We start from the raw sequence: 21,972 nt of genomic DNA, 5'->3' as shown, positions 1-21,972 counted from the left end.
AGACAAAGTAATACTGACTATTAAAATTAAATGAAACACACAGTACATTATTAAATAAATAAATACAGGTATACAAACATCATTGAGTGCAGACATTCAGCTCACCACTTCACAGATGTCTTTCAAACATGCATGTATAATTAAAGTCAAATTAATTCACCCCGTAAAAATAAATAGCTGCTATTTTTATTCAGCCTCTTTTTATTCTAAACCCACATGCTTTATTTTTTTTCTGTAGAACAAAAAACAGTGATTTTTTTTAGAAATGTCAGTAACTAAATCTAAAATAAAAATTATCAAAATGTTTTCAGTATTTCAAATAAAGGTGAAATAAAATAAAATATAAATATTAATGAAAAACGTACACTTTAATAAACTGAAGTCGAAGTAATAAAATGACTAAAACTTAAATGGAAGTACAGTAACACTAAATAGAAATATGGGTAACACTTTAGTATAGGGAACACATATAAACTATTAATTATGACTTTTCCCTCAATAAACCCTTAATTTACTGATTATTAACAGTTAGTAAGGTAGGTGTTCAGGTATTCGGTAGGATTAAGAATGTAGAATATGGTTATGCAGAATAAGGCATTAATATGTGCTTAATAAGTACTAATAAATAGCCAATATTCTAGTATGCATGCTAATAAGCAACTAGTTAAAAGACCCTAAAATAAAGTGCTACCAAAATAAAAACTAATAAAAATGACAAAAGCACACAACAAAATTACAAAAGAGAACATAAATAATACATTGAGGTTTGAAATTGCAAAAGGGTGAGTAAAATTCACCCTCAATATTCAACATCACATCAAAAAACACTGCTGAGCTTGAGGGTGTCAGAACAAGCACTTGTGCAAGACCATAGCCACAGCACACATTCAGGAGTACCTTGTAGCCCCGTTTTCCAGGGATACCAGAAACACCTGCCTGACCCTTCATAGTGACAGAAAAATGACTTTAAGAATTTCGTATGATCAGTAAATATGTTAAAGATACAACCACACCAAACCAGGCCTTTACCTTTCGTCCAGGGGTGCCTGGGAAACCAGGCTCTCCCTGAAGAGTGCAAGATGTCAACATTAAAAAAAAAACAGAGAACGAGAGAAAAGGAAAACAGTGAGAAAAGACCTAAACACCCTCAAATTCTGACCTTTGAAAATCAACAAAGGAATCAACATCATATATTTTGCTTGAAAAAATCATTCTTAATTTCAACTGAAGATTATTTTCTGTAATTATTTAGCCAAACACTGTTTACATCTATCGTAAACCCCCAAGGGTCTATCAGATGTCATCATTTCTATTGAAACAATTAGACAGCACGTGCTGGTATCAATATTTAGATTGGAATGTCGAAGTTTGTGCTCTCCAGGCACGCAAATAGCTGATCACTAGCAGCATGCCGCAATGAGCCGCCCCCCACAATTGGTTTGTTATTAATAGTAAAGAGCACATGACAGTTATTTAATTCATGTCTGTTATCTCAGACTAATGAGCAGACATGAAGGCAGTGATTTACAGACACAGCTGTGGTTGCACGAGGACACTCAACCATCAGGGTCGAGGGTGACTGGGGGGTCTGACTGCTTGTGGCACCATCCGTCTTTCTCCTGCCATCTCATTCCTCAAGTCTCAGACGCCACTTTACAGTGTCAGAAGGTGAGACGGTTATATGTGACGTGGCTATATAATGAGCTATTAATCGCCCTCTGGTGTGCAAGCAGTTCTACTTAAAATCATAACATATAAGATTGAGATCTCTAAGGAGCATTTTAACAGAGGAATGCTTCTGGAAGAGCATGCAGGGTTCTGGGAAAAAAGGATAGCTCTTTATAAAAGGCTGGGGATCATGGTTAAAAGTGGATGGGGATAGATATAGGCTGCAGTAGAAGTGAACTACCTTCACTCCTTGTTTCCCAGGCATTCCAGGCATCCCTAGCTCACCCTGTAAAATCATCATGAATTACTCATCATTTCAGTACTTAAGAAGTCACACATTCACAAGCCAAAACCAAAGATTGCACTCACAACACAAGCAAAACACCAGTGAAAGACTTTTGCTTCAGCAGATTGTTAGACATGATGACTAGGGTTGGGTATCGTTTGAATTTGAACAATTCCGATTTCGATTCCTCGTTTCGATTCCGGTTCGTAACGATTCTCGATTCCGATTCTTTTAAGAGGCAGGGTCAAAAAAAGTTTAGGATATTTTAAATGAGCTAGCTAACCAACAACGGTCTTTCTGAAGGAAATAGTCTGACCTTCTCAATCAATTTTAATTCTATTAACTTTTTACTTTTTATGAACTTTACTATGAATTTCTCACAGGGCTGTTTTCAACTACAATATAAATATCAAATCTATGAACTTGAATCTAAATATTATAAATGATGAATATATTTTCACAGGGGTACACTTTCCTCAAGAGAGCTTTATTTTTGAAAAACTCATGAAAACACATTTACACATGAGTGTATGATGCTGCAGGTACTTGAACATGTTACCGTGCTCCCACTGATGGGCTAACCTGGTGCAGAATAGCAAATAAACAATAAGAAACAACTTGTAAAACCCAGTCCAGATTAGCAGCAGGTACAGTATAAAATCAGAAACAGTTCTTGTTTAGGAAAATGATCATATCTGCCTTCTCAGGCAGGATGCGTGAGCGTTCTGGACAGATAGTATAGTCACTGCGGTGCCAGGCTGGGGGTCGGAGCCAGAGGAAGAGGCAGCGGAGGACAGTTGGCGCAGCGCGTCTAAGACGGGGCACACATTTATTTGTTCTCCATGAACTCGGAGGTGCTTTATCATGTTCGACGTGCACCCTCCTATGCACGAAACAATCTTCCCGCAGATGTTGCATTTTGCCGAGATTTTGTTCTGTTTAGAAAAATGAAGCCACACTTTGGACCGCCGACGCAGGCTATCCATGTTCGACTCGCTCGGTTATGCAACACTTCTGGTGGACGCTTCTTCGTTTGTGTTCAGCGGTTTCTTCTTCCAGTCGGCGGTCTGTGAATCGAAACTAGGAATCGGAATTTAAACTTTTGAACAATTCCGGGAAAATCGCAAAGCTAGTCCCGGTTCCAATCAATACTCGATACCCAAGCCTGATGAGAACTGCCCAGCACATCTGCTCACCGCTGTATTGTAAGTTGTGCTTTGTATGCTGGCAGTGTTGGGATTTGTAACGTGTCATATAGACACATTATTTTAAGTAATGATTTGTTGCGGGCAATAAAGGTCCATTGTCAGCAGTGTAGCGAATCTAGCGATGTATAAAGCATAGCTCACAGAGAAGTCTCTTTCAAACCAAGCAGCTTTCTTTTGGTCAATGCAGGAAACCTGTGGGACCAAATTGAACCTGATGCAAAATTCCTGATTGTCCAGATTTCTATTGCAATGACTCTATTTTGACAGTGAACGAGAGTAAATATGACCGCACCTTTACTTGTTAAATTTACACCAAAACCTGAGATTTATGTTCTCAAAATGTCAAAATGCTGTTTGAGTGGAATTCAGCATTTCCAATATAAAATATACACCAATCAGGCATAACATTATGACAATAACATTACATTATGCATAACATTATACACTATGCTGTGGTATCTGGAACCAAGATGTTAGCAACAGATCCTTTAAGTCCTGTAAGTTGCGAGATGGAGCCTCCATGGATCTGACTTGTTTGTTCAGCACATCCCACAGATGCTTGATTGGATTGAGATCTGGGGAATTTGGAGGCCAAGTCAACAACTTGTTGTTGTGCTTTTGAACCATTCCTGAACCATTTCTGCAACAATGCTTAGGTAGGTGGTATGTGTCAAAGTAACATCCACATGGATGGCAGGACCCAAGGTTTCCCAGCAGAACATTGCCCAAAGCATCACACTGCCTCCGTCAGCTTGCTTTCTTCCTAGTGCATCTTGGTGCCATGTGCTCCCCAGGTAAGCAACGCATGCGCACCCAGCCATCCACATGATGTAAAAGAAATTGTGATTCATCAGACCAGGCCATCTTCTTCCATTGCTCCGTGGTGCAGTTTTGATGTTCATGTGCCTACTGTTGGCACTTTCGGTGGTGGACAAGGGTCAGCATGGGCACCCTGACTGGTCTGCAGCTATGCAGCCCCATATTCAACAAACTGCGATGCACTGTGTATTCTGACACCTTTGGTTTGTTAGATCGGACCACACGGGCCAGCCTTCGCTCCCCACATGCATCAATGAGCCCTGGCCGCCCATGACCCTGTCGTCTATTCATCACTGTTCCTTCCTTGGACCACTTTTGATAGATACTGACCACCACAGACCAGGAACACCCCACAAGAGCTGCAGTTTTGGTGATGCTCTGACCCAGTCGTCTAGCCATCACAATTTGGTCCTTGTCAAACTCACTCAAATCCTTACGCTTGCCCAATTTTCCTGCATCTAACACATCAACTTTGAAGACAAAATGCACAAAATCCACTTGCTGCCTAATATATCCCACCCACTAACATGTGCTGTGATGAAGAGATAATCAGTGTTATTCACTTCAGCTGTTGGTGGTCATAATGTTATGTCTGATCGGTGTATATTTCCAATGTACTTCTAATGTAAAAAATGACTGCAAGCCAAGAACTTTCAGATTTTCAGTCAGCTGTAAGTAATAAAAATGGCAATATTAACACACCATTTTCCAACAAATGTACTAAATGTACACAATTACTTTCTACAATAATTAAAGCAACACAGTAATGTGTTGCATTTACAAGCAATGTTTCCCAACACAGTTAACTAGAAGACCACACTGGTTGACCATTTGCTGTTTCACCAGCAGCAAAGCACATCTAATCAGCATAAACCACTGCTAAGCTGGTTTCTTTAGTAGGTTTATCAAACACACAAACAAACAAACAGGTAGCTTAGTCAGTACTCAATCATTATATTACATGGTAGTGCCACAAGGGAAGCGTTTTACAACATGTCCAGAAAGCCTCTACAGAAAACAATGCATGACATTCAAAGACTGGCAGCCAGACAACAGGCAGCCGAGGTCAGAGGTCAAAGATGGCATGAAGACTCCAGTGAGTCTGAGCAGAGGGCAGGTGGCAGAGCCTAGCTTGGCATAACCCACTTTGACAGGTGCAGTGGTCAGACCTTGGAGAGGGTTGCAGGTTATCAAGAGAGACAGACGCCAAATGTGTGCGGTTTGAGAGGGTATTAATGATCCAAGGCAATCTAGTGTGCTTTTGGGCCCGAGACAAAACTGCTTGTCATACTCAGCTGCTTTCATAAACGCTGACCAATCAGGGACCAGAAAGGGCAGTTGGGTTTGGACAAGAGAGTCGTATGGCAGAGAGTCGTATGGGAGTTTATGCGTGTTCCCAGTAGATGAAAGAGTCCGACTGCATGTAACTGTCCCGTTAAGGGATTGGAACGATGCAGTGATGGTTGATCACTTTAATCATGAAAGAGAAACTTCTTGGACACATGCTGAAAACAGGAAGTCTCTTTGATCATCTTCATTTCCAATCAACTCACACCATTCCACTAGGCCCTGCTGCCCATCATCATGTCTCCTTCAACCCCGTCTGCTTCTATTTTAGAGTGAAGAGCGCTTGGTGCGGCAGAGGCTAAAGTGTGGACAGACACAGGCTGCAAGTGATTTATGGGAGTGCTAATCTTCAGGCTAAAAATTATGAAGACGGAGCCTTTGGAGTTGAGGGGAACTCTGGGAAGGTGAAGAGAACAGTCATCAGCACTGAGAAGAAGTGGCTGCATTCTTTGCTGACAAACTTGATTCCTTCAGGACTGTTCATAATAAGTAATGACTTACTTTGGCTCCTATGAAATACGAGAGCATGGTATACGTGCTTGGCCCGAGGTATAAAGAGAAAACGGGTGAAAGAAATTTCCAAAATAAACCTAATAAGTTCCATTTATATATCGACATGCATCATATACTGCTCAAGTACTTTGAGACACAAAGGATCCTTGTATGAAGGAAAAACAACTATTAAACCTTCAGTTATGACTCTTAAAGACACCGTGTGTCATTTTTGAGGCACTAGCAGCGTAATTGCAGTGTGTTTAGCCACGTTTCCACTGCAGGAACTTTCCCCAGGAACTAGGGACTTTGGGGTTGTACTCGGCGTGTTTCGGCCAAACGAACTAGGGTCTAAATGAAGTTCCGGGTAAAAACTTTCAGGGGGCTGACTTGGTAATTGAACATGCTGATTGGGTTGAGTTCACGCAGGATTTTGATTGGTTGACTCCATGCAACATTTTATTTCAACCACCATTTTTGTCTGTTGCAGTGCAGTACATGCAGTAAGAGATGTTTGCTATTCGAATCAACAATGAGTTGATATGAATATGACCGATGGACCAACGGCAAGGTTCAGGCTTTATTAAGCTTATACGCGGAGGACGAAATCCAGCAGTAACTGGAAAGCTGCGTGCAGTCCTATGTCACTGGACTTAATCTTCACGGTACTTTAGACCGTGATAGAAACGCAGACAGACCTGGGACAAACTGTTCTGGCTAATTTCAATGGAAAGCGGCTTTTGATTGAACATTCTGATTGGGTGTGGCCAGACTCACACCAGCCAATGGCATAAGTTTGGGATAGGACTGTCTGTTTTGCAGGTCTGTTTTTAATTTTTGGTGCTTACATTATTTTTAATATTCTTGTTTTTATGTTGGATTTATGCTTAAAACAATAAAAAGTGCACAGAACAATTTCAAATAAATATATTTTTAGGATGTAAAGAAAAATTCAAATGCAGTCATTTATTCTGTTGCTGCTGCTTCATGTAGTGCCTAAAAACCCAGTAAAATCACTGCAGTGCATGGCTTCTCCTGACTTATTGCTTTAATAACCCTTGGGCTCTCTATTTTAGCAATCCCGATCTGGAGGGGAGTATGTAACTGAGAAGTTTTGTGAGAGCCAATGTCAAGTAGAAAAAAATAAAGCGGCTCTCGTTTGATCTTGGAGGTGCTTCACTGGGCGGTTCTTTAAATTCATGTCATGCCATCATCTCTCATTCCTACTTAACATAAGAATCTAATGGCAGAGGCACGGTTGAACACTTGTTACATGAGTGTTCATCTGCCTTTTAATCTCTCTGTGTGTGTGTGTTTGCAAGTTTGATTGTTACTGTAAATGTGTGTTACATTTATTCCAGTTGGAGAGAAATACAGACAGTCTTTAGCAGCCTCACTTAATACAGATGAGGCTCACCCACTGTTGGCTGCATGAGTAAAAGGAGTAAATTTAGCGTTTGCTTATCTCCTTTTTATCTCATAAATTTTCACTGACTTTCACAATACAAAACCTAGGACTGACTATTAATGAGAAAGACATATGTTTTGAGAGAAGACAGCACTTTCCCCCCAACAAAAAGGTACTGTGGCAGCACTTTACTTTACCATAGTAAAGTGATTGTATACATTGTTAATACTGGGTATACAATACCCACTGGACTCGTTGATCTACATTATTAGGCTAAAATGCTTGAAATGAGCTCTCTAGGCAAACATCAATTGTGCCAACATTTTCAGTTTCATTTAAAAGACCTTTTTTAATGCATAAAATGGACCGAATTGGTCAAGTGTGCATCATATCAACTATATTTGGTCAAATATAGTTACATGAAATGGAGTTTTGTTTAAAATTTTTAGCCACTATGCAATTATTTTATACTATTTTACTATTTTATAGTTTTGATGACTTTAATTTATCCTAAAATAAATAAAATAATAACAGTAAAAGTGCATAGGTTTGTCCAAATCTTTGACTATTATTACATGGTACTATATTTATGTACACTACACATGAATATACATTCAAAAGTTTTTTTTTTTAAAGAAATTAATACTTTTACTCAGCAAGAATGCATTAAAGTGACAGTAAATACATTTATAATGTTAAAAAAGATTTCTATTTCAAATAAATGCTGTTTTTTTTTAAACTTTTTATTCATTAAAGAATCCTGTAAAAATGTGACACTAAAGACTAAGTATTGATGCTGAAAATTCAACTTTACTATGACAGGAATAAATTATATTTTAAAATAAATTAAAATAGAAATCAGTTATTATAAATTGTAATAATATTTCACAATATTTCTGTTTTTTCTTTATTTGCGATCAAATAAATGCTTCTTTCAAAAACAAAAATTCTTACTAATCTCAAACTTTTGAATGATATCATGTTACAGTGATACTTTCTGGTACTTTTTTGATGCTGCCTTAATTTGTAACATACAGTGTTGTGTTAAATGGCACAGTGTAAATGAAGAGTCATAACAACTACATGTAAATCCCTCAATGATATATTCAAACAAGCAACAGCCTGGTCCCAGGCCTGAAACCCCAAACATACTGTCCTGCATTCAATTAGAGGCGGTGATCAAGTTGTGTATATATATATATAATTGTATAAAAAACACTAAAAATAGCACTGCTGCAGATGTGCTTATTTATGTCAGTTCCCCAGCTGGCATGTCTGCTGAATCTGATGATGAAAACATTCATATACTTAAACAGACTGCTCAAATGCAGAAACACAAAGCACTGTCATGACAACAGACCTAACAATCGAAGAGTATGGCAGCATGTGTTTGGCAGGGACAAAAGCAGGTAGCAAAAATAAGTGTGCTAAGTCCATCAAGCTGTGTGTAACAGGGGACTCTCCACAAACAGCAGGGATAGAGGCCTGTAAATCAGATGCACAGGTGTTCAGATGAAGAAAAGAGGGAATGTCTTATGCTAGCAGCCTGTTTTTCTCTTAGCGTGCAATCCCTCTGGTCTCCCAGCTTGACTCCGGTACTGGGTCATATGTCTTTGTGCACATCCTGGTTTCAGTTGCAAAGCATTTGTCCTGCCCATAGCCCATGCATGTCCTCACTTTGGTAACATAAGCTGGTGTCTACCAGTGGTACATGAGTCAATGAAGGTGGATGAGTTACAATAATGTAGGATGAACTCGAAAATGAACGAACGAACAGAACAGAATTTAAGACGTTATTCACTAAAAACGTCCTGTCCACTTTAGTTCTTAATCTCAAGTGTCTTATATCGTGCAGCAGTATATATCCAAGCAGTTTTAGAACATTGCTGATCATGCAATGTCATGCAAAATCACGATAGTTAGATTTCTGCTTCATACACACAAAGCTAAATGCACTACAAGCAACATTTCTCAGACTCAGAGTACCTTTTCCCCTTTCTCTCCTGTTTGCCCATCCATCCCTTGTTCACCCTACACCAATGTACAGATGGGAAAATCTTCAGCAGATCAACACATACAGTACACCACAAATAAACACAAACTGCTGGAAGCCAACCGAAGAACATATGCAGAAATGGGACTGTGAAATCCCAAACAAAGTCATGAGATTAGAAAGTGTTTTCTTCTGGCACAATCCAAATAAAGAAGCCAGATCTAAAGTAAGCCTTTGATGTTGTGAGCATCAGGATGAATGACTATGGGGTTCTAGGGTGGTCCTGAGACAGAAGTGGGAGGGGAGGCGAAAGATGTGCAGAGGAAATGAAAATTCCATCAACTCAGGCTAGTAAAGGAGTTCGGTGGGACACAGTTCACACAAGATGTCTGGCCCATGAACTCAAGCCTCACTGCTGGCTTTAGAGGACAACATTCAGCATTAAGCAGTTAGACTGTCTGAATAGCAGTATTCTGAAGGGACTATTGATGCATCAGCAGGTGTAAACTTTACGTGCATCCCACTTCTCTTTACAGGCTAAAATTTCCCCAGTGAGAAACAGTGTAATCACTCCAGCAGATGCATGTTTCAGTAGGAGCAATGCCTCAGACATGTGATAGCCACACAAACATAAATCTTTAAATGTTTAGATTTACTCTCTATAGAATACTGCTCCTTCAAGATGCTTTAGCCGGGGGATATCAAACTCAGTTCCTGGAGGGCCACAGCCCTGCAGAGTTTAGCTTCAACCTCAATTAAAAGCACCTGATGCAGCTAATCAAGTCCTTCAGGCTTATTTGAAAATTACAGGACAGCGTTTAACTCATTTTTTATGCCCTTCCCTCAGTAACTAATGTACATCATTGCTAACACTGCACGGCTACCCCCTATTGGCGGAAACTTTGCAATGGGTTTAAATGGAACGCCCTAAGGAGCTGATTTATTAATTACATTTTTTTTTTTTTTTTTTTATATAAATTTTTTTTATGCACCATTCTATAGGCCTGAATGTATGCTTAGGCTGTAAGAGATAATTCAAAAATTCCTCAAATGGAAATGATAACAAAACAATAAACTATCCCCTGGTTTCACAGACAAGGTTCAAGCCTCGTCCCAGACTGAAATGCACATTTTAGCTGTTTTTGCTGAAAGCATCTTGCGTCGACATATATTAAAATATGTCAGTGCCATTGTTTTGTCTCAAGATGCACATCTGTTTTTTTTCCTAAGGCGCATTTATAAAAGCTACTAAAATGTCCTAATTGAACTAAGATCTAAGCCAAGGCCCTTAAAGGTACAATATGTAAAATTTTTGCAGTAAAATATCCAAAAACCACTAGGCTATTGTTATATATTTTGTCCAGCTGATTACAAACAATATCTCTAATGTTTTGAACTACTTGTAAATCATGAGAAAATTCCCATTCTAAACAGTGACATGGGGCAGTGCAGTCGCCTGTCAATAACGTCAGTTACCTTTGTTACCGCCTTTACTGACGTAGAAACCACATGACAACAGTGCCGTGGACAAATGCGGAAGTAGTGTCTAGCGTCCAGCAAACCACTAGCTTGCTTCAAGCAGTTCCTTATTTACTTCTTGCACGTTTTATGGTGGATTGTGTCACTTTTTTATGGAACATAATTAATGTTTACCATCTGATGCTGGTTCTGTCGACAAGGGACAGCTCCCGTAAAGTCATGACCGGAAAAGCGGAAGCGGCGCCGGCGACTGTGTCATAATAAAAGTCCCGCTACCCGTGAGGCGTGTGTTGATCAATCGCTCCAGCTCCCGCAACACTCGGCCCTGCTCTGCTTCATACTACAGTAACGTTAATAATCGCATCCACGAACATGAGTTCTTCCAGACTCCAATCCCTATTCTTTTGCACAGTCCGTTGAGATGGAGACTACATGTCCCAAGTTTCCGCTCTAAAACTTGGCGTCATCAAACTACGCCTTTGTTTTGAATAGGCTTCTAGCGACCTCTAGCGGAAAAAAATATCACAAATTGTACCTTTAACTATATTCGTCAAGTTCACCCACTTGAACGCACTTCAAAATGGTGGCAGGGATTACACAGAGGGGAAGTGCTTATGGAAGTTTGCGAGTGTATGTCTAAAAGTGGAGTTAAATGCAGTCCAGGTATGTGTGTTGAAGCAGGGTTGGAAATAATCTCTGAAGGACTGTGGCCATCCAGGAGTTAAGTTTGACACCCCTACTTTAGAGTGTTAAATATCTGGTTGGAGCCTAACAAAACACAGATTTATGACTCTAATGGTAACACTTTAGAAATGAGGTTTCATTTATTAACATTAGTTAACTTCATTAGTTAACATGAAATAAGAATAAACAAATACTTCTGCAGCATTTATTAATTTTAGTTGATTAAATTTAAATAGCATAAATTTACTAATACATTTTTATCATTAAAAGTTGTGTTTGTTAACATTAGTGTATTTAGACCTTATTGTAAAGTGTTATCACTTTAATAAACCCCAAAGATGACATGATAATCAAAACTGAAAGTAAATCTAAGAGGTACACAAAAAAAAAAAAAAAAAAAAATGTGTGTGCAAATTATGTGTCACCACACACAATTGCAAGTTGGTCTGCCATTGGTTAAACAAACAGTTAGCCTCGCCTCAAAACCCATGCTATTGGTTGAGTCAATGCTGCTATGTTGGGCTGGTCGAGATCAAACAAACAGATCAATTTTTTTTGTTAAAACTTCCAAACATTATAAAAATGGCCATTTTTAAAAAATAGCAAGCAGAACCAAATGCATTCCTTACCTTCAGTCCTTCGTCTCCTTTAATTCCCTAAAGAGAAACAAAGCAAATAAAGTGATTAATATGCTGTGAAATGCAAAAACACCTTTTAATACCGTTAAGTCAAAATGTCAAATGTGACCTGCTTTTCCTCAGCCCAAAACAACTAATTTGCAACTAATTTACATCTATCATAGCAACAGGGCAACATTAAAGTCAGCAGAGTTTCTAAACAACCTGTTCAATCTCCTGTGTAGTGGAGGAATTATCTGAGCAAACGTTTCTTTTCTGTGCTATTCAATGCCGTATGCTGCGCTGAGTAAATAGCTAAACAACCATGAAGTTGACAGACAGTAATTTTTCAGAAATAAAGTCTCGTGGGAGGAAGACAAAGTCCGCTGTTGATTAATTGCACTGGTAATGTGCCGAATAACCTTTTAATTGTAAAGCCATTGACTTGGCCTTTTGCCTCTCTCACAGATGAATGGAAATACATCTCTTTTTTGAGTAGAAATGAGAGGCCAGACAGGAGACAACCTCAGCACACAGGGGAGACTGCATTTTAGCCTGCCTTCATAAATCTTTGGGTTTGTGAGTATTTATGATCGCAACACTTGCCCGTATCCAGAAGGTGGTGCAGTTGTGCAAAATAACTGCTTCTCTGCTGTAGCACAAAACATTTCACCTGAGCTAGGATGAAAGTGAACATAAACCTAACTTCAGTCTAACTCTAGTATAGAGGAATTTTCCATAAGCTCACTGTGTGACATGCTTACTATCAATCTAGCTTTAGGTATTGACTGGGTGCGTGTGTTGGACATGAACTGCGTGGCTGATGGAAGAAAGCTCAAGTTCACTAAGGTAGATTGGATGGGAATCGATATGCAGGTCGTTCCAGAGTTCACATGGGTAAAAGCGTAACACAAATCCAAGATTGCGAACTATATAGGTTGTTTCAAAGCAAAGCAAATTCAATTTCACATGGAAAAAATTATATGTGGTTTTTGTGCCAACATGTATCCCTCACAAAGTGTCAATCAATGCACTTGTAACTTCACATAGGCTAAGCTGTTTGACCCACTGTGTTATTCTGGAAACAAGTGTGGAATGAGGTGGAAAGATTGATTGTGTGCAGGAAAGTATTCAAGAAAAAAGACTGAAAGATAGTTTTCTCTCTAAAATATATTGTTACATACTCTTCCATTCAGTCCAAAAGTCTGGGGCCAGTCTTTTTTTTTTTTTTTTTTAAATAAAGAAATTAATGCTTTTATTCAGCGAGTGCAGATTAAATTAATCAAAAGTGACTGTAAGGCCACTTCTATTTCAAATAAACACTGTTCTTCTGAACTTTCTTATCTAAGAAACCAGCACTCTAAAAAATGCTGGGTTAAAAACAACCTAAATTGGGTTGAAAATGAACAAACCCAGCGATTGGGTTGTTTTAACCCAACGGTTGGGTTAAATGTTCGCCCAACGTGCTGGGCAGTTTTATTTAACCCAACCATTGTTTAAAAATTACTATATGGCTGCCTTAAAATGAACCCAAAATTGGTTGGAAATTAAAAATCAGACACAATCACTAGCGGAAACAATAATAATCAAAAGGTGAACATTAAGCAAGTTAATAAATGTTTATTGTTTAATTATTATTCATTAAACGTATTAATAAATGTTAATTTCCAACATACCTTGGGTTCATTTTAAGTAAGCAATACAGTAATTTTTAAACAAAAGTTGAGTTAAATAAAACTACCCAGCAGGCTGGGCAACCATTTAATCCAACTGCTGGGTTAAAAAAACCCAATGGCTGGGTTTGTCCATTTTCAACCCAACTTGGGTTGTTTTTAACCCAGCATTTTTTAGAGTGTGAAAAAATGTATCACTGTTTCAACTAAAATATTAAGAAGCACTTTATAAAACTCTTTTTAACATTGCTGATAATAAGAAATGTTTCTGAGGGATCATGTGACACTGAAGACTGGAGTAACGACTGCTGAAAATTCAACCTTTCCAACACAGGAATAAACTACATTTTTAAGTATACAGACAATAGTTATTCTAAATTGTAAGTATAATTTCACACTATTACTCTTTTTACTATATTTTTGATCAAATAAATGCAGCCTTGGTAAGCATAAGAGAGTTTTAAAAAATATTAAAAATGTTTACTGTAGTGTGTTTTGTGCTTTTCATGGCGTTAAACTAAGCCTCATTCACTATCTTAATTCAATCTTTCATTACCTCAGGGATAATGCACTCAATGACTTTAGAGTTAAGCACATTGCTGAAGGGGAAGACAGTAAAACCCCAAACAGATGCTGTTATCAGCCCGATACTTTGTCTAAATCCTCTAGTGCTCCAGTGGTATTTAAACTGGTAACTCAAACAGTTAAGGTGCCGTCCCACTGGCTTAATCAAAACTGTATGTTTTGGGTATCTGATGTCACACCTACAGAGGGTTTTAGATGAAATCCCACTCTCTTCTGTTGGAGGCCTGATTAAAGAAAGTATGTAATTTGAATACGACTTTTTCTGCACCCAAACTTCAAGACTCTGAGTGACAAAATAAAGGGAGAAAGCTAGTAAGATTTGAATCAGACTCAAAGGGGGCTGTCAATCTGATGTATGGGATTATGTAATGGGTTGACCCAGAAGTGATGGGTGACCTGTGGAGCAGTGTAATTATTTAAGCTGCTTAAACCAGTCAAAGGTTACAGATTCTTACCTTGGGGCCTTCAGGTCCACTTGGACCTTCTTCACCACGATCACCCTGAGAGATAAGGAAAAATCAGAAAAAGAAGGCCATGCATGAAGCAAAGAGTTTGTTGAGCAGATGAATTATGTTCTTTCTAATCCACTAATATTTTATCTGTGGTCTAGCATGACTTTAAAGTGATGTGCCAAACTTCTTTCTCCAGTTTAAAATGTTTCATCTAGCATGCCGATTAATGATTCTCACATTCAGGGCCATGCCTTTTAGCTTAGTGGTTTTCAATCACTCTGCTGAATGATTAATTGATACGTCACTCCCTCACAGTTCTGCTTAATTCCTGAAGGTTCCTCAGAGGAGTAGGATTCATTTCTAACCCTTTTGCTTAAGCAATCAGCAGCAGTTCCAAATTTCTAGATCTAAAATGTGGGATGTAAAAAATGGCGTTTCATATAACACAAACAATAAATGTCTACTCATGAACTTTGATGGACATACTCACCTTTTGTCCAGGTACACCGGGTTCACCCTATAAAAAAAAAAAAAAAATCAAAAACTATCAAATATCCATCTATTTGCTATGTGGCTTTTATCGAGAAGTGTTTTTATTTGTTTAAAAGGGGCATTAAGTAGAGTGGTATTCGTTTATTGGGAACTTCACGTCCAAAGGAGTAAGTCTCTAGTTACAGGTCTTATATAGCCTGGCAGACAATCTTTTTTAGAGAGCTGAAGTGTGCTCCTATAAGGGACCAGAGCTTCTAAATGGAGTACAATCAAAATTCCTCAGTATAAAATCAGTGGCAATTAATGCATTAGGGGAAATACATACTTATCTAACAGCAACACGGTTAATCAATTATGGCATATCCACCCCTTCTGTACTGGCAAAGACAGAGCAGACCCACCCTGTAGGCTGCTGAACTGTGTGTGAACTTCATGTGATCCTGTTTATGACTCGCCTGTGGAAAATACTATCATTGCAGTGCAGCTGGACAGCTGTATGGTTTTCAAGCTTACCTTCAGCCCCGGTAGCATCTAAAATGAAAGAAAGAGAAACATACTTTCAGTTTGAAGCATTGTAGATAGTTCTGGTTTCATTTCAAGTAATGCTGAGTATCCATGTTAGGAAGGTAAGAATGACAATGTATGCATGTATTTAAATACTCACCCTTGGGTCTTTTCCAGGTTTTCCAGGTTCTCCAGGTTTACCCTATGCCAAAAATGAGTAGGTAGATAGTTAAAACACACACATGTTGGGTTTCCATGTTTTATGGGGAAACATAGACATAGAAATAATGATTTTTATAATGTACAAACTGAATATACTATTCCTCTAATCCTAACCCTGACGCTAAACCTACCCATCACAGAAAACTTACTGTATTTTTACTTTGTCAAAAAATAACATATAGTACAATTTATTACTGTATTTTTGGGGACATTTGGTCCTTACCAGGACCACACACACACACAAACAACATCAACAAATGGAGTTACTAAAGTGCAAATGTGCAAAACCAGGATTAATATACAGCCATTATTGCACATGACACAAAGGGGTTTATTTTGCAATAATAATAATCCTGACTGTACATTATTTAGCTTATAAATAAATAATTGAGACATACCGGAGGCCCACTAGCACCAGTTAGACCAGTAGTCCCAGGAGGCCCTGGAGGGCCAGGAGGTCCCGGTGGTCCTTGTGCTCCAGGCTCGCCCTGCTGAGAGACAGGAAGTTAGCATCTGAGATAAAGAAACCATTTGGATATAATGTACAATTCATAACATCAATGGCAGGATCCACTCCGATTCAAATCCAGTAAGTCACAATAATCAGATATGAAATTATAGAATGAGCAAAGCTGTTGATGAAATATCTACTTAAAGTTCTTTATAAAATGTAAATGTATTTAAAATATTTATAATAATTCACTGATGACACAATGGATTTGAAGCTGAGAGGAACCAAAGTTTGAAGGTTGAGTTGAAAGTCAAGTGTTAGGATGAGATACTTGATGTTATTCTAGTTTATAGAGTACCATGTTTGGAAAATAGTGGAAGGAAAAGATTTGCGGAAAAAAGTTTGGAAAAACTACAACTTTACACTTAATGCTTTTAAGAACCTCTTCAGTGGCCCACTAGCCATTAGCTAATGCCTTCAGCTTAACAAACCATACAATTTTGCTTGTGGCCTCACAGATCTTCCTCAGTCAGGTCTACGTCTGTGGTTCCTAACTGAGTTTGTTTCAAAAGCCTATTTAGAATTAGACATCATGTGGCAACCCAAAATTGTTTGTTGTTTAAAATTGAAACCTCAATTTAATCCTCACTGTAAGTGAACTCAAAATCCATGTAGTCCAGGTCATTTTTTTTTCCGGTGAGTTTGATTGGACACACAGCCTTTGACGTAAACAACGAAATATATGAGATGACTTTTCTCCTCCCTTTGAAAGGTTGATAAGCCTATTTATTTGGTTTATTTTATTATTCATGTTTAGCATAGCTTTTCCCTGGAGTCCGCAATCCTACCGACGAACCAGTTGAACACCACTGCTCTACATGATCCACTCATGGCTGTTTTAATACTATCTCGGGTACTTCTCAGTTATGAGCAAGAAGAGACCTTCAACACAAAAATAGACTAAACAAAATCATCTACAGGAAAGTGTCCAGTATTTACACAGCGAGTAGGAAATAAGACTGGACTAAACAATATCGTACTCTTCCTGAGAAAAGACCATGAGGAGAACTGATTAGTTCTGAAGAATTCTGCTGTGTAATTAATTTTTAAAATGTCTGTTTTCAACATTAAAGAGACTTGCAAACTGAACATTTGGTGTTAGAAGTTCGAATAATTTTCCTTCCATTAACTGCATTTACTTCCAAGTCTGCTACTATAGACAGAAAATTAAGACCTCCATCATGCTGGCAGCCATGTACACGACTGATTAACCACAAGTAGAGCAGATACCGTGACAAAGAAAGCCCTTTCGTTAACACTGTCTCTGTTCAGTAGCAAAGTCTGAAGCTCAAAGAAATCCGGAATACATCCATCAGTTTTAGATCCATATTTTATCCATTTATTCCTTGACAGGACTTGTCAAGATTTGATTTATGAGGCCAGATGTAGATCCATTAAAAGGAGACATTCCATGATCTCCATCCAATGCACAGACCCGACCCAATCTGGAGACCTAGGAAACCAGCTGCAAAGTACTTTCTCTAACACTGTGGTCTTCTACAGTCTGTACCATTGTCTCCAAACATGGTACTCGAAATTGGTGCGCACAGACTACACACCTGTAGAAATAAGATGGAGGACGGGTGCCAACCGTGGTCAACCTGTGCCAGGAGCGCTTCCTTGATTGGGCAGTAAAGGCAGAGGGCCTTTTAGACAGGCCGAAGTTCCTTAAGGCAAGACTCGCTTTTCTGCTAAATAAGCGGTCTCATTTTTGTGCTATGTTTTGACAGTCATTGTTTTTAAACTTCTGTTGAATATTTTTAAAAGTTCTGTTTGCTTTGTTAATATGGTTGTAGCCCTGCTTACCGTTCTTAAGGGATTTGATGAGTCATTGCAGAATAAAATATATACATTTTTAACTTTTAAACACCCCATGAAATGGCTTAACGAGTGGTTTTGTTCACATTTTTTGAGAGCATCTGATTGGACAAACAAATTGGACACGCCGATGAGTGCAAGATTATGTCATAATATTTTTGGTCTGTTTTCCTGAGAAAGACTGTTAATGCATATGTGCTGAAAGTCAATTGGTAACACTCTACAATAAGGTTCTACATGTCAACATTAGTTAATGCAATATCTAAAAACAAATAAAGAAAAATACTTACAGTATGTAGGTTAATTCCTACTTATCCTACTTAGCTTCATAGCATAATTGCCTAAGTCATTTTTTGGCCAAATTGTGATATCTGCCTTTGAAATATGAGCTGGGCAATTATGCTATGAGGCTAACGTTATACAAATACATTTTTAACAATTTGTATAAACTAACACTTTATATTAATGTGTCATTAATTATGTGTAATTACAAGAAACTAACAATAAACCAAACCCTAAACCTGAACCTAATTACACTGTAACCAGGACACATTAAAATAAAGCGTAACACTTTATTTTAGTGTTATTGTTACATATGTTACATGCAGTTACTATAGTAATAACTATAAATTATGCATAATTACATGCAACTAAACATAAACCAAACCCTAATCCTAACCCTAATTACATGTTGTTACTTAATATTATTTATCAAATATTAATATTAATATTTGATTTCATGGGGTCTTTAAAATATTTCTTATATACCAAATTCTCTAGTAGATGTATTAATCTTTTATTTCCAAAATAGCCAAAAATCTGAAAAAGTATTACAATATCTGGTACTATTCAGATGACTTCTTGTCAGCTCAAAAATACCTGAACAATCCTTAAATTTGTCCAACATTATCATACGAGTAGACATATAAGGACAATCCATTATGTATTAGAGAATTTTATTGAGATAACGTCCAGTTAAAACAGATGGACAATGACTGAAAAGACAGAGAGGGCCTGACAGAAGTTCTTGCTGTCGGGTAGAGTTTATACGCCAATAAATTTTGAGAATTGGACATTATTTCAGGAAAGAAGTGTATTTCAAGACAGTGAAACTATTGGCTATGATAATTCACCTCTGGCTGTTTGTCTAGAGCCTAGTAATTGTTAATGAACTCAAATTTCCAACAGAGATATGTCAAGTATTGGGGCAACAAGAGGCCTGGCTGGCAGTCGGTGGATGGAGGTTGGCATCCGTAAGGAAGGGGTGCGAGGGTGGCAGAGAGAGATGTACCTTGAGGCGCTTTAGGATTAGAGGGCTTATTGAGGGCATGTTGCGGACGGTGATGGGCAACATCTGCTGAGGTCACAAAGCACAGGTGGGACACGGTGCACAAAACCACCAGGCCACACAAGTTCACCAGGAGGCCAAAGGAAGGAAACGGGCCAGAGATAGAAGAGGAGGTGAAGGGAAAAAACAGAAAACAAATGAAAAAGAGAGTGAACAGTAAGGAAAAATCAAGCCAAGGGGATAGAGAGAGAGAAAGATGATGAAGAAGAAAGGAAAGACAGAGCCAAAAGGATTCAGCATCACTGTACAGAGTCACGGGTCCATCAGAACGGAGTACTGTAGGTTTGCTGTTTATAAATGTAAAAAATTCTCACAATTAATGGCTCAATAAAAGATTTAGGTTTAGTAATATGTAGATAAAAGAATATAAACTATGCTTTTGATTAAATGTTGATAATTTCTTCACATATCAAACACTATCAATGATAATGTTTCTATGTCCATCTCCGCTGTGACAGCACCTGTAACTCTGCAGCAATGCTGTGTAGATCAGGCTGGATTCAGTCTTGCTACAAAGAGAGTTTCGCAACAGACTTACTGCGGCCTGTCCTCCAGCACAGACGTTGACAATACGGCGTTTCTGTTGAGATCAGCAGCATTGCAAAGCACAGATTCAAGAGTTATTGACCCATAGATAAACCACTAATAGTTGATATTACCCTAAATAAAACTTGCCTTCTTGTGAGATTTGGAAGTAAAAATTATCTATAATGGTTCCAAAAGTCTAAAAGAACGGAAGAATTACTGAAAATGATTTAATTTTGCATTCTAATTCTAATTTAAAATATTTTCAATGAGGTCTTTTGGACCTTGCTGTACATGGAATATACACTACTGTTCAATAGTTTCGGGTCTGTAAGGTTTTTAAAAATTATTATAAGAATTATGTGGAATTATGATGATATTTAAAAGAAGTCTCTTAAGCTCATCAAGCCTGCATTTATTTGATCAAAAATACAGTAAAAACTTTGAAAAAATTTACAATTTAAAATAACTATTTTCAGTTTTACTATATTTTAAAATATAATTTAATCCTGTGATGGTAAATTTTTTTTAGTGTCACATGATCCTTCAGAAATCTGCTCAAGAAACATTACTTATTATCATTGCTTATTATCATTTCTTATTATTATAATGTTATGCTGAAAATATTTGTGCTGCTTATAAATTTTATGGAAACAGTGGTACTTTTTTCAGGATTTTTTTTTGAAGAATATAAAGTTCAAAAGAACAGCATTTATCTGAAATTGTTTTGTTTTTTAACATAAATGTCATTTTTGATCAATTTAATGCATCCTTGTAAAAAAATAAAAAATCATACTGACCTCAAACTTCCGAACGTAGTGTACATATTCCAATATATAAACATAATATATGTATATAAATATATATGCTATATTTTAAAAAAAATCAATATACATAATCTATAATATCATATATACAAAAACACACTGATTGTCTCAATGAATTTCAGAGAAGGAGGAAAATACATATAAAACAAATTAAATAAAGAAATAATAAAGACAAATAAAGAAAGAAGGCAAGCGTTTTAAAGTGTCCTTATCTCCCTGCAGAAGGTTTTTCACCAATTTAACCAGAATGTTACATTGTGTTAAGGTACTCTATGCATAAGGAGGCCAATCAAAATATAAAAGAGACATGGAATTTATGTATTTAACATATCCAAAAAACATTTGGATGCATCTTGATGTCATATAAAGTTACAGTTGCATAGTGTACCTTAAAATGTTATAACACAACCATAAAAGTTCCCTGAGAAGGCCCAAGAAAAGGCAGGAAAACAGCTGTGTTTTAATATATGCCATTATAAATTCCTACAGTGTTTTCAATCAGTTATAATAACAGGCACCTCTCTGCACCTCCAACAGTGGATGTAGATAAACTAGAGCACAGTTTTCAGCTATGTCTCTCTTTGCAGCAGGACTGTAACACACATATCACGACAATAGGGATGAGGGACAGCGAACAGCCCACAAACCTTCAACATCAGAGCCTGACTGGAGCGCAAAGCTGCCAGCGTTTTCATTGGGAGCCCCTGCTTAAAATGGCCCAACATATAAATACACGGACATGGATACGGATACATAAACACACACACACACACACACATTCAAGTGATAATACCCATTTTTGTTCCATCACTGCAGGGTGTATCCTTTCAGTCTAGCGCAGTGACCTTTGGCTTTAACCTTAACTGCAAATAACCTACAGTACAAAAAGACCACCCTTATGTGCAGCCTTCTAAATAATCAACGGCCTCCCACGAGGCCTGGCTGACACGCATGAAGAGAGAATGACTCTGTTTTGATGTGATATATCTGTACGATATACTGACTACACTTACT

The 21,972-nt window shown here is 37.7% G+C and overlaps 1 protein-coding gene across 21 annotated transcripts in view; it reads right to left on the bottom strand.

The window, feature by feature from the left end:
* LOC137020427 (collagen alpha-1(XIII) chain-like) overlaps positions 1-21,972 on the bottom strand; it is a 58,478-nt gene that overhangs the window by 21,515 nt on the left and 14,991 nt on the right. For 8 of the 21 annotated variants that reach the window (XM_067385971.1, XM_067385955.1, XM_067385974.1 and 5 more), the window contains 11 exons: positions 19,550-19,615; positions 16,328-16,420; positions 15,868-15,909; positions 15,717-15,734; positions 15,202-15,228; positions 14,715-14,759; positions 12,014-12,040; positions 9,215-9,259; positions 1,910-1,954; positions 1,030-1,065; positions 898-942 (listed from right to left, as the gene is read on the bottom strand). In XM_067385971.1, the coding sequence (XP_067242072.1) occupies positions 898-942; positions 1,030-1,065; positions 1,910-1,954; positions 9,215-9,259; positions 12,014-12,040; positions 14,715-14,759; positions 15,202-15,228; positions 15,717-15,734; positions 15,868-15,909; positions 16,328-16,420; positions 19,550-19,615 (489 nt within the window). Of the gene's footprint in view, positions 1-897; positions 943-1,029; positions 1,066-1,909; positions 1,955-9,214; positions 9,260-12,013; positions 12,041-14,714; positions 14,760-15,201; positions 15,229-15,716; positions 15,735-15,867; positions 15,910-16,327; positions 16,421-19,549; positions 19,616-20,144; positions 20,187-21,605; positions 21,666-21,972 lie in introns of all 21 variants that reach the window. The other 13 variants (XM_067385962.1, XM_067385959.1, XM_067385963.1 and 10 more) reach the window with 13 other exon arrangements.

Source organism: Chanodichthys erythropterus, chromosome 5 (genome assembly GCF_024489055.1).
Source record: "Chanodichthys erythropterus isolate Z2021 chromosome 5, ASM2448905v1, whole genome shotgun sequence".
NCBI classification, from domain to species: domain Eukaryota; kingdom Metazoa; phylum Chordata; class Actinopteri; order Cypriniformes; family Xenocyprididae; genus Chanodichthys; species Chanodichthys erythropterus.
Note: the sequence above shows the minus strand (reverse complement) of the source record. Positions and strands in the feature narration are given on the sequence as shown.